We start from the raw sequence: 17414 nt of genomic DNA on the forward strand, positions 1-17414 counted from the left end.
TATACCCATAAAAACACAGAACCAGGTCTCTTCATTAACAGATAGAGATACTCTGCTGTGTCGTGCTGTGACAAGCCGGGACGAGCCTTTTTTCTGAGGAACCACCCGGACACTGATACGTGGATGCGGGCTAGAAGAAAAGGAATTTCATCTTAAAAGGAAGATAAAAGAAATAATAAGTTGGTAAAAAAGCCTGGCTCTGGTCTGAGGTTAAACTAGGGTTGTAGTTTAATGAAAGCACACGTTGGAAAAGATGTAAACCTGCCATTATGATAAAGGAGTCTGTCTCTAAAGCCAACAGACATAGAATTAAAATAAGACAGTTGGGGGGCAAAAATAACACCCACCACTAATGGCAGGGTTGTGTGCGTTTGGTGTCTGTAATTTGTATTCAACTTAGTTATGTGAACTTGATAGTTCTGGTTTGGATTTCCTGTATTACAGGGCAGACACCAGACAGATATTATGGGCGGACTGTGCCTGGCAAGGCTCTGATTACATGGGTTCGGTCTGGTGTCCTTGTCTCCCCGTAGCAAAAGCTGTCACAGATGGCAAATGTGCGAGCAGGGTTGAGCCATCTCCTCTCATAAAAACGAAAGGTTATTCCATTTACAGTGCAATGTTTGCTGATTTAGGATGGCCACATTTCAGAGGCTGTTGTCTTACTGTTTGTTAGGCACGATTCCCCAGCTGCGACAATTCATAATGATTAACACCACGAATACAGAACGTCCGCGACCAGCAGCACCAGTGACGCTCTGTGACATCATTGATCCTCTATCGCCATTAAGTCAGCACAGAATACAGTGTGATTACTGCGAGTGCTGATCGCAGACGTCTCATCGATCCCGGGGGAGCTCGGCCTAATCAACCAGCTCTCTATACACATGGTACACAATAGGCCACTGGCCCCCAAGGTCAGTCTCAAAGTCACACAGAGCCAGCACTTAAATGAAATGGTTATCTTTTTGTAGTGCTGTCATTGTGAGTTATTCCATCGGCTTTAATAAGCTTTTGATGAATGTGGCGCCTTCCCGTGCCTCACATGTTGTGATGTCGGGCGGCTTTTCATGTGAGGTGCAGCAAGGCCGTCTTAGGTTTAAAGTGACTTTTCGTATCAAACCACACTAAGACTCTCTATTAGCATATTATTTGTGTTTCCCTATGTACCACAAATAGACTACTGGCAGTTTCTTTCTTCTTTTTTTTACTTCTATAGACAATATCTTAGCCTTTGTGTTTCTTTATCCAATCACTAGCCCACAAAGAGGTGTCCCATGGGGATGCTATGCTAAATATAAATGTCTGTAAACGGAAATATCCCCAAATAACTAATAAAGTTTCCATTACGAGAATTCTAACAAGAAAAAAGGGCTTTAAACACCTTGAATCCTAAAAACTGCCATGTACTACACAAACCCACAAAACAAGGTTCATGGATTGATCTGGCAATTTCTAAAGTGACTTCGCCGGACTGGTGTGATGGACGTGCCAAAGCGGTTTGGAAAGCAGCGGACAGACGGGGGGGGACTGGGTGGCTGCAAATTGGATTGTATTTTTAAGTGTCCATATGGTCACCCAGTTCAGAAAAACTGAAAGGAAAGGAATTGATTCTTTTTTAATTAAAAGTAACCATATCCACCTTGGAGAGCCACTCGGAGACTAATACAGTTAACACACAGCTGTGGTCCACACACGTCATACAGACAGTAGCACAGAGGGAGGCTGAGGAGGAGATAAAGCTAAACAAAGGAAGATGTTCTCCTCGGGAGCAGCGGGAGAAAGCAATATATGTTTAAAGGAAACATCTGCAAGATAATGTTTTGGAGGAATGCAATTTAGAGGCTGGAGAGATTTGATGGGAAGTTGTTTTCATAAGCCAGTGCAGCAATGTCGGAATAGAAGGAGGGAGGGGTCACAGGGGGTTAATGATGTGAGATTAATAGTTTAATTAGGGAGCTCAGTGGCACGGCCGGAGGCACTCACCCAAACCCTCGGCTGGGTCCTGTTTTCGGCGATGCCACAGGACAACAAGAAGCGCCCGGTGTCCTTCCAGAAAAGGGCAGATGGGGAAAGACATTTTAATTTTCTGCTCATACTGACGGCGTTATTGACAAAACACGACTAAATCCCTCACTGCTAATTATAAGTTATTGTTTATTACAAGCTCACTTAATCTCGGGGTATATGTATTGGTATAATCCAGTATTAGCAGAGATTTGGAAGAACTGATTTTGATTTAATTTGGGTTGAGAGATATTATGTGGGAAATGTTAGAAGCACTAAATGATGCCCATACGCTTCCCGATGTGTGATCAGACTTCAAGATAGCTGCAGTTAAATAGGGCATAATTGAATATCCTTTTGGAACAAAGCACCCATGTATTGTTTACTTTTGCAGTTTCCTCTTAGGTACTTTTAAGGCAGTTAACTCAACCCAAACAGCCTGAGGACACGGTGCAGTATAAAACGTAGTTTGGTCTCTAGTGGGATCTCCTGCATTTCACGGATAAATGGTCACCTTAACTTTTTTTGAAGCTCCAAATCGTAAGGGGAGCTACAAAGAGCCCTTTGGCGCCTGTAAAGATGGAATTCCATTGTTGTTTTATGTCCCTACAGTAGCATAATTTAATTTCCTCCTCAATTTTAGCTTGCGGAGAGTAGAATTACTTAAGGCCTCTGCGCTGTGTGGGTGAGAAGATGAGAACAATGGTGGGGCTTCTTTGTGGTCTCGGAGGGAGGGGTAATCAAGGGGAGGTAAATTAATGAGGTTAGAGGGGTCACAGGGGGGTGCGTGGTGATGGATGATGAGCTAACCCCAAAATGGAAGCTAGGAGAAGAAGAAGGGAAGCATCTCCGCAGCTTAGCCCCTAACCCGCCCCCTCCCGGGATCGCTTAGCACACTTAACATTTTGCCTACTCTGGTTTATTAATGTCAGAGTCCGAGCTGGGGTGACCATTGGTCTTGGCGCTGCACCATTAACAAACCCCCCCCCCCCCACCAGTTGCCTGAGTCTTCCTTCCAACTCCCACCGCAGCTTTACAGAGTGGTTTGGATTTCCATTATAATGCTGCCACACTATATTCTTTATTCCATATTCAAGCCGCATTGAAAATGCACTTCTTCCCCCTCTTCGCAGTTTTTTGTTTTGCATGCAAGTGTCCCCAGATTGACATGCAAATAGCCGCCCACACATGCCTTCAAATGCGGCAGTCATTCAGTCCTTCAGTTTCTAGATGGAGAAAACACTTAGTATCACGACGGCGCAAATGAGAACGTTTCATCAAGCGAGCTAAATGAACATCGGAGGTGACGTAGCCCCGGGGTTATGCAGATGAGCTCCGCAGCTTTGGCGACACATTAGCAGCCTTTCTTGGAGGTTCGGGTCACATACAGTACGGATTTGGTTTTGCATTTCGCATTTACATTCTCCACATTGTGTTTCAGACTTCACAGCGGTTGTTTTTCAGTTAATTATATGGTGGGGCTCCAACCAGCAGGCAATTATGGTGGATGCATCGAGAAAAGGAAACCCGTAAAATGTAAAGTATGGTTTGCCCTCATTTTATTACCATAATTTCAAAACAGTATGAAGTTGTATATTTTTCAATATTTAATACAACAACACAAGCAGTGGTTTTCTCTTAAGAGCGGACAACAAAGACAACCCTGAGCCGTGTCTGCCTTTATCTAATGGCTGTTGAGACTTTCCCTTAAGGAATGAGGTGGGTTGAAAGCAGCCACAGGTAGTGAGTCATCTTTGAATAGATCTAGGTAGGGCGCCAGTTTAAATACCACAGGTAATATAAAACCTCAGACTCCCAATCGTGTGATACCAGGAACACCCACAATCCGCGCCATCAAAAAAAAGTACACAATGAGGCGTTTGTTCTTCGCGTGTTTGTTAAACAGTCGTATTAAATGTTCCAGGCTCAGGTCACCGAAAGCACATTGTGGTTTTCAAAAAAAATAAAAGTCATACACTGACTGACAGACGAGAGGAGAGAGAGAGAGTGCAGAGTTGAGAGATGCCTCCCTCTTTCATAATCGGCTTGAGAAGATGAAAGCCATTACATTAATGTTGCTCACAGTGGGAAGAGAGGAGTGAAGGGTAATTGCACTTAGAGTTCCTGTTCTTCTCCACTGTCTTGAATAATTCACACAGGGCTTGAAGGCCTGATAGAAAGCTCGTCTTCGAGGTCTACGGGGTATTGAAAGTTTCATGTTTTTCTTTTTTTTTAATTTTCCTTTACAGGTTTAGACATTTTGTCTTAAGTACAGTATCCCAGTGCTGATTAATCACATTGCTCTTGTGATTTCACCCCAAGTTCCGATCAAACTTCAAATATTTAGACTGAAGTTATTTTCTCAATCACCTTTCATCTTGTACGCTCAGCTAGTTCACAACGAGGCTGACTCAGCGAAAAGCAAGCGGAGGAGTTGATGGACTACGGTGAATGGGCGGCTCATTGCAATTGCATCGCTCTTTATGACTCTTTAGAAGGTGATATCAATTTAACAGATTTAAGAGATTAAAATTTAAAAACTGGATAATAAAAATAAATCACCTTGACCTGAAATCCCTCAACTAAAGTGAGATGAGTGTGTGAAACCCTCCCTCAAATGATTCAGTCCTTTGCTCGCTCTACAAAAATTAGTGCACATACACGAGTGTTTTGGAAAACAAAAAATAATAACAATGCTCCATGGTGTAAAACAGAAGTTCAGATAGCAAACATGATGTTTATTGGTTTAAACAAACAGCCTGAAGTGCAGTTGACTTTACCGGGGTAAATAACTCGCAGTGGAGGCAGCTTTATACGGAATTAATTGCAAACAAGTTGCATGCTAATGGCCTGAAAAGGCGTTAATGGAAGGGTTCCATTAAAACAACCACTGCTGATGCCATCAGACAAATTCCCTCTAAGTGTTGCCTCGTGAAAATGATAACTTGCTGATTCATTATTAATAAGAATTAATGGTTTTCTCTCTGCCCCGTGTGTATCGATCCCTGATACTCTACACTCACACAGTAGCTCTCACCGGGCACTGTGGCGGGCCTGGGAATACACTAATTGTGAGCCACACAAGAGCTATTTGTTTGGCTCTCCCTGCTGTCTCTGCATTTATTACGAGCCTCGCTTTGAGGCCCAAACACACACACACACACACACACACACATACACACACACACACACACACACACACACACACACACACACACACACACACACACGCACACACACACACACACACACAGAGACGTGAGGTACTCATCGCAGAATAACAACCAAAGACAGAAGAAGAATAGAAGTAGGATGGTCTCGTCTTCACTTCATTCTCGAGTGAATGACGTCCACAGCAGAGCAGCAAGCAGAGAGACCTGATTCCTGTGTTTACTGGCTAACGGCTGCTAGCTCCTTTACCTGGAACAGTCCCATGTTGTCGTGTGTGGACTGAAAACATCATTACACAAGGCCAGTTTATTTGCCCTTGACAAAGTCATCTACTGTTTACAGTGCAGGAACAGTTTGTCCTGACCATCTGTCCTGCCTGTCTAGTGCAGTGTCTGTCTGTCTGTTAGAAGAAAAGCACACCTGTATCAACGCTGGAGTTTGGGAATCCCCCCCCACATCTTTTCATCGCTCTAATGATCTGAAACCCCACAGATAGAGCTGAAGGCATGAGGTTAACTGGGAGAATCTGTTTAATCCCACACATGGAGCAGTCAGCCGCTCTGTAGTCTCCTTCAGTTTCGGTCTAAACCAGAATCTATACACACTTGTCAATACCGTGCCCTCAAGGTCAAATTTGAATTCCATGTCAACAAAGCACACGTATGCATATTTGTGATGTGGGATATTACTCCTGCCTCATGCACGCACACTAAACCGTCTCATTTTGTACTACGTTTTTTAAACATTAAGCATTAACATGGGTTAGAATTAATTTCCCTATTTACTCTATAATTAGCTTGAGAATCAGGATCTGTAGCCTACAAGAAACACCTTATTAGTCCCACCCAAAAAATTGGGTTTTCACTCTGTATTATTTTTGCCTAGATTAAAACAATCATTTCATTAGTTTTAACATGAAAGCCTTTTTGCTCGTGTTAAAAATGTGTTTGTGTTTTTTTTTTCTACTCCAGCAGCCATGCTGCAGTTTGTGTACTGTTTTGCATGTGGATCACTTTTTGATCTTTCTGGTGCATTAATTTGTTAATTAAAACCAGTCGTTTCAATGATTGAGTTGTAATTCAGACATGTTTATCTGCTTTGATAGTGATGAAGATAACCCAGTTTAGGTGTTTACGTGCTAGTTGCTGTAATTAGAGTGATCCCTTGATCTGGTTGGTGTGAATAAATTACTCTGGTGAGCAGGAGGCACTCACGTGTCGATAACCTCAGCCCTGAAATCCATAGCACCTCGCAACCAGCGCTGGGCCTGACAGATGTGGCAGCGCCTTCCACACTCTGCCAGCGAGAGGAGAGCGTGCGTTCAAGCTTTGTGTGTCAAGACAGGAGTTTTCAATGTGACGTATCAAAGCTTGGGAGTGTGGCTCAAAGCTTGCAGTCGGTGGTAGGGAGAGGGATTTGCATAGGTTGGGCTGATGTGTTTTCCACCTCGTCCCTGCCATTGTTTTCATGTGACAACTGCCTGACAGCCAGGAAAATGGGACACAGGCAGAGAAAAGAAGGCAAGAGCCTGGATTTTGTCTCTCTAAGAAAAGAAACTGACAAACCCAACAGTTCACTATCCTCACCCACCAGTGGTGGTGGCACAGTGATGGAGGAACTCAGCCGAGTCTCTGTCGAAAAAATAAGTACCCCTGCCCTTCCACTCAAGTGTGTGAGGACATTATTAACCCTGTCCACAAGTCTGGGGTTTGGGGTCAGCGCAGACCTTTTTGAGATCGTGTGATTTGAGGCCTGGCAGTTCCTGTATTAACAACGGACAGCTCAGAATGTGCCACATTTTCGCCTCAGAGTCATAGGTCAACTATCAAAATGCAGGGGAAGCTTGTTTAAGAGGATTAATACAGGAAAGGCTCAGCAAGGGCCGGTTTGCCCCTTTTCCTCCACTTATCCCTAAAATCCTGACAATTCCTAACATCCACTGGTTCCTCAGTTAAATGTTTGTGGCAGTACATGAGTCTGCATCCTTTAATTTGAAGCATGTGCTGAGAACTGTTTAATGCTGCTTGATCCCCTCGCTTAGGGGCAGATGTTAGCAGGAACTACTGCTGATAATCAGGTCTCTGGGATTCCAACTCACCATCCATGCATGCACTGATGCATTCTCAGGCACACACTCTTAAAAGCTTATCAGGCCTGAATCATTAGCAATGCTGCCGGCTGTGTGCGCGCCCCAGTCACATTTTGACGTTGTAGAAAAGGATTCATTACTGTGCTTTTGCAGTTTTAATCTGGTCCCTGGGAGAAGCAGAGGTAAAATATCATTCAAATGTCAGGTGGGATTAGGTACTACAACGGGGTCACAGGTCACAGATGGGTCGATGAACGTGTTGGGTTACTGAGCACCGCCAGGCTCGTCTAACTGCACTGCAACACACTACAACTTATCACCGTGGTGTACGATGACGTAGATTTGATGGTGTTTTTGTTTGTCATGGTTAGCTTATCGTGATTGGTTTTAAAAAGACCCCATTAGCTTTAATCTGTTTTTCTAATATGACACTTATTTGACAGTGGCTCTGACACATAAAACAGATTATAAACAGAATGAATAATGCCAGATAGATGCTTTCATTTTACTTTTTAAAACTGGGAGGAGGTGGTGTATCACAGTGCATCCCTGCTGTTACGTGTATTATCTTTAATCACATGTGACAACAGACCTGTCCAGATACTTGTGTATGTAATTAATGTGGCTTTAGATGTAAGACAACTGCCAAAAATGTTGTGCTTTGCAAGACTGTGTATGTGTGTATGTGCGACAGAGCTTTAGGACCATTTAAAGGGAAAATAGTCTCATATTTCGACACTAAGGTCGTACGAAAATGAAACTGTAATTTTGGGCTAGCTGCTATTCTAGAGAGGGAACATGAGGGAACAACCTGTTTCATACCTCTGTTAGTACATCTGTCCATCTATCCAGTTGCATTCATAGATCTTCAAGCATTTCACATGAAAAGAGGGTTACGTACGTGCACAATCCTCACTGCCTGCACCCCCCCCTCCCTTTTGTTGTCCACTGAAAGCTCCTCTTCAGAGAAGTCCTTAAGCAAAGACAGCAAGCACCGCCACTCTCTCTACAGCCAACCAAGGGCAGAGAGGGATAATATAAGACCTGGAGAATGAGCTCACTAACAGTCCCATCTATACCACAACCTGGTACAGTGTTATCCCAACTAGATATTGACCCGACACCCCACCTCTACCCGATGTTATAGTAGAGGACATAAAAAAGAAAAGAATGGTGGCAGCCATTGCTGGTTTTTCCCCAGCGTGTGCTCAGCGAGGGAAGGCTGGCGTCTCCTCTGTGTACACAGCATAATGATTCACCCGTTTGTGCATGTCTCTACGGGGCGGTCTGTTCGTCATAACTGCGGGTTAGGTGTTCCCCACCTCCCTCTTTAATGACTCTGGAGATGAAACACAAGCTGACAGAGCTGGTAATAAGGACACCGAGTTATGTTTTTGAAGCCTGGCTTGTATAATGCACATCTGAGGGTGTAAATACAACATAAAGCATTGAAGCCACAGCCTGGCGCATAGGTGTGCTTATTGTAGCCTCATGTCATCTAAGACAGGGGCTGTCACTGAAACACGCACGCCATTGTCCCGTGAACAATGGCGTTGGGTGTGGTGCCGGGTAGAATCACCCTAAAGGCAAACACAGGAACCACGGTTCACCAAGGTAATCTATAGTGTTTTTTATAAACAAACATTACCTAGAGTAAACTAATAGACATTTCAGAACCAAAACACAATAGATGCCTTAATTGGATCCTAGGACACCACGTCAAATAACCTGGTTAACTCTGAAAATGTCGAATTAACAAGCAGTTTTTATATTTCGGGGAAGAGTATTATCTGATTATTTAACGTGTTTTAAATGGTGCTGAAGCGAGAGTAAGAGATTCATGGTGATACAGTGACAGGCGGGAACACAGAGACACCAAAGGCGTGTGAAACAACAAAACCTGCGTAGGTTGCCTCATTTGTGCGGAGAAAGCGTTACCCACAGATAACCAAGTTTTTATATAATGACGTGACTAACATCACCTTCACCTCTCCCCCTCCCTTCTGCTCTCCTTTGTCCTTCCCTCTCTCCCCTCTCATTGACTTCTTTCCCTCCCTCTCCAATTCCCTCTGCCCCCGTTTCTCCATCCTCCTCAGGCATGCCGAGTTTCGTGAAATCCCCGGAGGACCAGACGGGTATCTCGGGCGGAGTTGCATCGTTTGTGTGCCAGGCCACTGGGGACCCCAAACCCAGAATCACCTGGATGAAGAAAGGCAAGAAAGTCAGCTCCCAGCGCTTTGAGGTGAGCACTCATGCGTGATTCTCAGATCTCTGAACACTCCCGGTGCTCAAGTAAACACGGACACGCACAATCACAACTCACGTGACAAAACATTGTACAGACGGGGGCGTCAGACAGCCTCGGTAACCCTCTCTCATTAATGACTCGTCCACATGTTCATCTACACATGCACATGCGCTCGCAGCGTGCACACAGAGTCTCCTCTCCCTCAACACACACACTCAATCGCCCGGTTATTGAGCATCATACCTCTTCTTCTTCTCTTCTCTAAGCAAGAATAGACAGGCCTCCCTTCTCCACCATCTCCTCCCATCTTGATTTATAAAGTCCGCTTCATCTCTTTCAATCTTTCCACACCCTCACCCTTCCCCTTCTGTTCCTCGGCTCCACCATCTCTGGCCTTGCGCCCCCCTTGATGTATTACCTGATGTATTTTCCCTCCCCCTTTTGAACCCGTAGGAAGAGCCTTGGTGGGATCTCACACTGCTTCTGACCAGTGTTTCCTCTGTAATGTAATGTAGCCATGGCAGCTGGGAGGACTATTGGTTTAAGCCCCTGGTTGGTTTTCCTGGATATGATCTAACTTGTGGCTCTGCTGTGCATCGATATTTTCGAATTCGATTTCATATCATCGTTCACTCTACATATCACAATTGATTCCCACTTGTATTCAAGATGAATGTTTTTGGGAAAAACATAATTTCGTTTGCCATTTTTTCTATGGGAAGAGACAGACTCCACTCTCTGCTTGAAAAATCTAATTCTGCAGCAGGAAATGAAAACAGGCCTTTAAGAAACTGGTCAAGCCGAAACACATGCAAACCATAATATCAGTAACACGGTCACATGAGGTTAGAAATGAATGTTATCTACATTTTGCAATGATGCGATATTCTTGGAAAATAAATAACATGCCTGCCTGTTTCCTCTGGTTCTCCTAGGTGATTGAGTTTGACGACGGTTCGGGCTCCGTGCTCCGGATCCAGCCGCTGCGCACACACCGAGATGAAGCCATTTACGAGTGCACATCCACCAACAGCGCCGGCGAGATCAACACCAGCGCTAAGCTCACAGTGCTTGAAGGTAAGATAAGCCTTTATTTTTTCGTCTTTCTCCATCTTGCTTTCAGTCTCACTCTTTTCTTTAACTCCTTCTTCTCTCTCTCTCTCGCTGCTGCTGCTGCAAAGTTCTCATTCCACTATATTCAAAAGCTAATGTTGGCGTTTGCCTTATGATACACACATAAACATTTGCTAACTCTGAGGATTCCTGGTATTGGCGGTGTCTTAGAGGAGCAGATATATCTTAATGTTAACTCTACAAGGTGAGAAACATGTATGGAATGGGTTTTTAAACTATATTTACTATATGAAGCATTTTGGGGGAATATATTGGCTCATATAAATCCTTATAGTAACATATGAGAGTCAGTGTCACTGAGAGCTTAAAGAAAAATGCACTTCTTCGCCATATAAACAATTCTTATAGTGTTTCCCCCCCCCATGCCTGCAGGCTGCTTTGACATCTTTAGACCTTCATCCTCATCCCACCCATAATAAGTTAATGTGTGTGATTCATGTGGACAGGGGTTCTGCACCTCTCCCTGCTCAGCCTTCCATATCACTGAGCCGTGGACAGGAATTTCCCCTTTAATTGATTGTAATTTTGTCATGTGGGCGCCAGTCACCACAGGAGTTGATTCCATTAGAAACTTTCAGGAAAGGACTCTCCAGAGCCGGCCAGGGGGAGGATTACAGCTGTCCATAGCCATTACACTGGTATTAAAGCAGATCCCCCCCTCATTCAGATACAGCCTTTCTGTCCCCAGTTTGAATTCTGTCCTCATAACACCCCCCCTTCCCTTTTTCTCTCCGTCCACGATGATTTGATGATATCACTGGCCGGGCTTGCGTAATCCTCCCGAAGGGACTTTTCTCTTGCACAAAGAAAAACTTTTTTTTCCTTCCATCTCTACCCTTCCTTTGCACTGTATCATGAGGAAAGCTGTCTGCATAAACAAACAGCACTAACATGACATGTCGTTGCACATGGATGAGATGAGATTAATCACAGTGTTAGTGTTGGGGGGGGGCAAAGTAGGAGAAAGTACACATTCCCTCTGTAAGTGCAAGAGAAAGACAGACAAGCGTCTTACTCAACAGTGAGCAACTGTTGGAGCTGCTAATCTCAGAGTCAAGTAACACACCGACACATGATGGAGTTTTCTATTTGTAGGGCTTTGCCACTATGCTACACGTTCACTGTGTATTTATACTTTTAACCATGGCTACACCCTAAACCCCTCCGTTTTTTGGCTGTAGCCTCATGTTCAAGTATAATATTATCCATCCATCTATTATCTATACTGATTATTCTTTTGAAGGTTGCAGGGGAATGACCCAGCTGACATTGGCGAGAGGCATATCATAAAGACACATAGATACTGAGATACACACTTATGGTTAATTTAGTATCCAGCCCCAGCCGAACCGGATTTCAAACCAAGACCCTTCTTGCTGGGAAGCGACAGCGCTAACCACCATGTGCCACCCTCCAGTTATTACACAGACTTTAATCTCTCAACAAAAAGAAAACCTTCACCATTAGTTTTTCATGTCATACATATATTTAAAGCTGCTTTAATAAGCACCGTCTGTGATAATCATCACCTGAGTGGGCTCCTCTACACAGAGCTGAGACACTTTTTCGTCTCTCAAAACCAAAATAATGTAGGTTCATGGGGGGAAGAAAAAAAAAAACTGTGGACAGCTGCACTCAGCCTACGAGCTCAGGCAAGTCCGCTCCACGCTACCTGCACCGGGTGACATGGCAGACAGCCAAAGCAAACGAGTGGCTGGTGGAGTTGTCGCCTGTGTTGTCAAGGCAAAGTTAGATCCACACCAGGAGGCTAAGAGGACCATGTCAACTTGTTATGTGCATCGCAAGTAAACAACCTGTCAAAACTGATAATAATAATCTTAAAGGTCTGTTGCTGTGATTCCATTTTTGAATCTTTTTTCACACAATCCTCACACAGATTTGACCTGTAACTGTAAGTGTATGTAATTGTTGTAATTGTATTCATCAGCTAGCAACAGATACACACGATTTGACAGTCATTCTGTCACTGGTCATTAGCATAGCCTACTTTAAATTACAAATGTTAAGGAATATGTAAAAAATGTGTCATTACTCTTCAGTTGGAGGAATATTTGTGTATTTAATGCAACTACAGAGGCCGGAAAATAACCTCACATCATATTTAATCACAACAACTGCTTGAATCGGCTCACCCACAACCCTGAGGATGTGCTGGACAACTTGGAGTGTGTACACACGTGAACACACACACACACTCACATCCATGCATGTTATATATTCACTCACACAATCACGCAGACACGCACTCCCTCACTGAGCATTGCCGTCATTTGGGCTCTATTTTTAGACTATTGTTTGTAACGCAGCGATACATCAAGTTTCATATCAGCCGAGCTACACAAGAAAACGGTGGGGCAGCAGCAAACCGCCTGAGACTAATGATCCGCCTCCTTAATGGGCTCGTGATAGCCTGGAGGTTTGAAAAGTCACGTCAGAATGTGTCTGCCTCCGATCCCGGACAGAGTGATCGACTGTGGGGGGAAGCGAGGAAGAAACCGCAGGGAGCTCTCCAGGTGTGTGCTCGTGTGAGGGAAAGAAGAAGAAGAAGAAAAAAAAAGAGCTGAGGATTAATGAAAAATATGCAACTTCTCTGTCAACCTTCCCTGAATAAATAAAGAGTGAAAAAGTTCCCCTTTTCATTCAAAAAAGAAAATACCCCCCCATGTGACTTAAAGTGCACGCGGGTTTTTTTTCCGCATCTGCATGAATTTGTCATTGAGCCGCCCCCCCCCCACCACCACCACGATCAAGAGAGGCAATAAGAATGGCAAAGTCATTATACCACTAAGTCGATCTGGATTATAGGTTTTAGCCGAGCAAAGGCAGATTGCACATTAATTATGATTATTTCATATAGTGGCTCTTTATTTTGTAATGCCAATCATGCAAAACATGGATTATGACAGTCACACTGGTGCAGCGTTACACTGGGTTTCTCAGAGGAAAGCTAATTTCAGAAACAGATTTGAGTGTCTAGATCATTTGCTTGTAGTTTGTGGTGTAATTCAATGCATCTATGCTTTATTTTTTTGTGTTTGCTGTGTATGTAACACCAGGCCAATAAGTCCACTTAAAATAATGAGTTCACACAATCTATTTAACTTTACTTCACCTCCTGTATACTTGTATGGATATAAGTGAGAATGCTTGTTGTACTGAGCCTGCTCCTGACTGTAGGCCCACAGGAGACGTCTCCCGGGTGATGAATGGTCTCTCTCTTGTTTACCTAACCTGAGCAGATGATTCAAGGCTGTGTAGTCTGGCCCGTCGCTCACCTGTGTGAAGCTGCTCCGGCATATTTTCATACCAGCTGAAAGCTTTAGCACCTTTCCAGTCATGAGTCTCGAGTCACTCTGTAATTCTGTCACGCCGTAACAGCCCCGCTCTTTGTTAGTCTTGGTTCTCACGCCCGCCCCCCCCCCACCGCCCGCCCGCGAGGTCACGCCGCTGAGACTTACACACAGGCCCAAAGTCAGCTCAGCAATTCCTCATTATTGTGTGTGTGTGTGTGTGTGTGTGTGTGTGTGTGTGTGTGTGTGTGTGTGTGTGTGTGTGGTAGAAAACCGAGTTGTGACTTGTGTTCTTTTAAAGTTGTCACACGTTCCCAACTCAACATCTTAGGATTGTTGTCTTTAATCATCGTTTTGTTTCGAATAATGTTCTACGTGCAAAACCCACTCATCAAACCATCAAACGTGTGTGTGTGTGTGTGTGTGTGTGTGTGTGTGTGTGTCTGTGTGTGTGTGTGTAGGAGAGAGAGAGTCAGTCAGCTGTGTGCAGGTCTGACCTGTATGGTTAAATAATGATGCAGACGCCTCTGAGACCAGAGGGGAGGTGTGATGGAGAAATATTGTCCCCATCAGTCTTTCATTTCTGTTTCTCTTCCCCTCTCTTTTACCTCTATTTCTGCCTCCTCCTTTTTTTCAGTGTGTATCTACCCCTGTATCTATTCTCTGTGTCTCCTATCTTTGATGAACACAGTGGACAGTGTGGTGGCGCTGGTGCTATGACGTCGTAGAGTATTATAGAGAGATGACCAGAGGGAACAATGAGTCATTACTCGGGTAACGATGCTGATGTTCTGACCTTGAGCGCCCCTCTTGAATTGAACTGCCTCAGTAAATGTCCAGGTAAATGGCGCTTGTCTCTGTGATGTATGAAATAAGCTACTGCTGGCCAGAAAAGACATCTCTGCTCACGACATCAGTCTTAAAAGCAGAGTGCTGCCGGCCTCTCCATCTCGAGGCAATGGTTCATACTCTCACCGCGGTTAACATTTCGAGGAGCATGTAAAATGCGAAATGCAATGACTCAGATCCAGGAATGACCGAGGTGGTGTCAGAACCATCACACAACACTAATGGTGATGATGAAACTGATGAGGGCTCTGTGGTGCAATGAGCAGAAGGATTGTTTGCACATATGGACGCCGAGACTTTTCTTTTTCACAAAACCACAGTCAGATTCTAGTGAAACCGCTTAAAGCGAAATCCTTAAAAGAACAAGGTTTTAATTGGCCTCTATCAGCAACCGGGGAATTACAGCATTGACAAGTCCTGGGAAACGTCTCCACAGAATGTCACTGGTATCTGGAAAATAATAAGTCACATTTTTCCAAGTAAAACAAAACAATCCTTCCGAGTGAGGGGATTCGACACAAGCGTTTAATTGCACGTCACATATCAACGCTGCTCGGACACAAATGTTGATTTTTATTTCCCCTTTTATGGCTTGAGAACGAAATGGCTCACATTACTGTTTGGTCTGCTTTACTTCTGTATTTTCACAGCAATAATGCAAGTGTTTGAAAGCCATAAATCTTCACTCCAGCCAAAGCGATTGGAGTCATTTCAATAATCCAAATATCCCGTCAAACCCCTGGAAAGTGAGCATCCTAACCCTCACCTGCTGACCCGCTCTCTTGGGAAGTCTCTCTGGCAAAACCCGTCCAAAATAACATAAAAAAGCTCAAGCTAGAATAAAATTGTCAAACTGATTGCTGCGAAACTCGCTGTGACTCAAGGAAATTCCTCAAACATGAGCAGAAACTAGGTATATACTCCGTGACTCCTGTGCTGCGCTGGAGAACACGGGCTTGTCCTCTGGGAGACAGCGGACCTGTCTCCGGAAAGGAGGAATGTTATCTAATGCTACCAGATCAAAAGCGCCCCTCATTACTGGAATCCTGCGCTGTCTGAATGTGAATCAGAATGCTTCTCCTTCAGACCAGCTGCACACCTTTTGCTGAATTTCCCTGGCAACTCCTTTCCTGAACTTGTAATGTCGAGGGGAACGGGGTTTTTTTTAATGCTTTTAAAGGTCAAACAAGAAATATGCAAGAATTCAAAGATCCTCCTTTTGAAAAAACAGCCCTTTGCTCGTTGAAAATATGTCAACCATCAAATAATTGCCCCTTGTTAATAGAGAGCGCTCATATGAGTCCATTATAAACATCTTTAGCTTTAAGAAGGGAATGAACACCATAGCTAAGCACCAGTGTTGACAACTTGTTTGTTTTCAAAAGGATATCTTAATTGAATTTAGTTTGGCTTTAATGTCTTCCCTGTATTTGCTGTAGAGGACCTGTGTTTGGTGACAGTAAACAAATTACAGCCTCACCGGTTAGAAAAGGCCTTCATTTGCCTGGCATGCATTATAGTCCCGGGTGCATAGGCAGAAAATGACTGCGACACAATGCCAGTAATAAATATCTCAGGAGCCAGGCAAGTGTGGACAACAAACCCGGCTGGATAAACAGCATCGAAATCTCATTGCTCCTCTTCCCAGGCAAGATAAATACACACAAGCTACTGTATATCGGAATGATTTAATACTACGCCATGCTCCTCCGACAACTTAATCCCCTCCTTTCCTTTGCGCTATTCAAATCATCCACAATGACCAAAATATAGTCTGTTGTGCAACGGCTATTCCCCCACATTACTTTTTTTCCGCTCTCTGAGTCTCTCTCTGAATGCTCGTGGGTTTCAGTAAATGCGTGTGCTGCCGTTTTAATAGCAGATCCCTCACTCTGTTAAAAAAAAGGTGAGTGTTCGGTTCATGTTTAACATTAACTACCGTGGGTTGTTGATGACAGTGGTGCAGGGCGTGAACGTTTGTTGGAACAGGTTTTGGCTTCCATTTTAGGCAGGGCTGTTATTTGTCCAAACAGGCAGGGAAAGGGAAACAGAGGAACAAAGTTGCACGCACACAGAAGCTCTCAGGGACGAGTTTCTCTGCGCACACGCTCCCACACCAATCTGCAGGTGGACCGCCGCCACCTCCCAAACACTGTATTTCCAAGCTCCATTGTGACGGTCGGTGTCACAGATTTAATTTCTCCCACCATCTGCTGGCTGGAGGCCCGGCGTCGTAGATCATATCCAGGCTGACAGATACAAACTGCATCTGTCTTTGCGTGCTTCTCTCAAGGACTCACACAATATGGCGAGGTGAAATCACTGCGCTGGCCACCCAATCTGCATCCTTACATCACTGCTTCCAAGGACAGGCATTGAATGGAGGACAAATAGTGTTTTAGTTTGGTTCAGGGCTGGTTGTCTTTGAAATAATAACCCTAGTCTCTTAATATAATGAACCAGAAAAGACAGTAGGATATAAGAAAACAACAACATTGTCCCGGGTCAGCCAATCATGTCTTTCAGTTCAGTGCATCGTCATATCGATAACCGGTTTGTCAAGATAATAAGGGTTTGCCAGAAACCAATTATATTAATTTCTGGC

At 44.1% G+C, this 17414-nt stretch overlaps 1 protein-coding gene across 3 annotated transcripts in view; it reads left to right on the top strand.

Moving 5' to 3' along the window:
• LOC133018343 (receptor-type tyrosine-protein phosphatase F) overlaps window positions 1–17414 on the top strand; it is a 127087-nt gene that overhangs the window by 18518 nt on the left and 91155 nt on the right. For all 3 annotated transcript variants that reach the window (XM_061084691.1, XM_061084689.1, XM_061084690.1), the window contains exons 3-4: window positions 9364–9509; window positions 10451–10592. In XM_061084691.1, coding sequence (XP_060940674.1) covers window positions 9364–9509; window positions 10451–10592 — 288 coding nt within the window. The remainder of the gene's footprint in view (window positions 1–9363; window positions 9510–10450; window positions 10593–17414) is intronic.

The sequence above is a fragment of the Limanda limanda genome, chromosome 13 (assembly GCF_963576545.1).
Source record: "Limanda limanda chromosome 13, fLimLim1.1, whole genome shotgun sequence".
In the NCBI taxonomy this organism is placed as follows: domain Eukaryota; kingdom Metazoa; phylum Chordata; class Actinopteri; order Pleuronectiformes; family Pleuronectidae; genus Limanda; species Limanda limanda.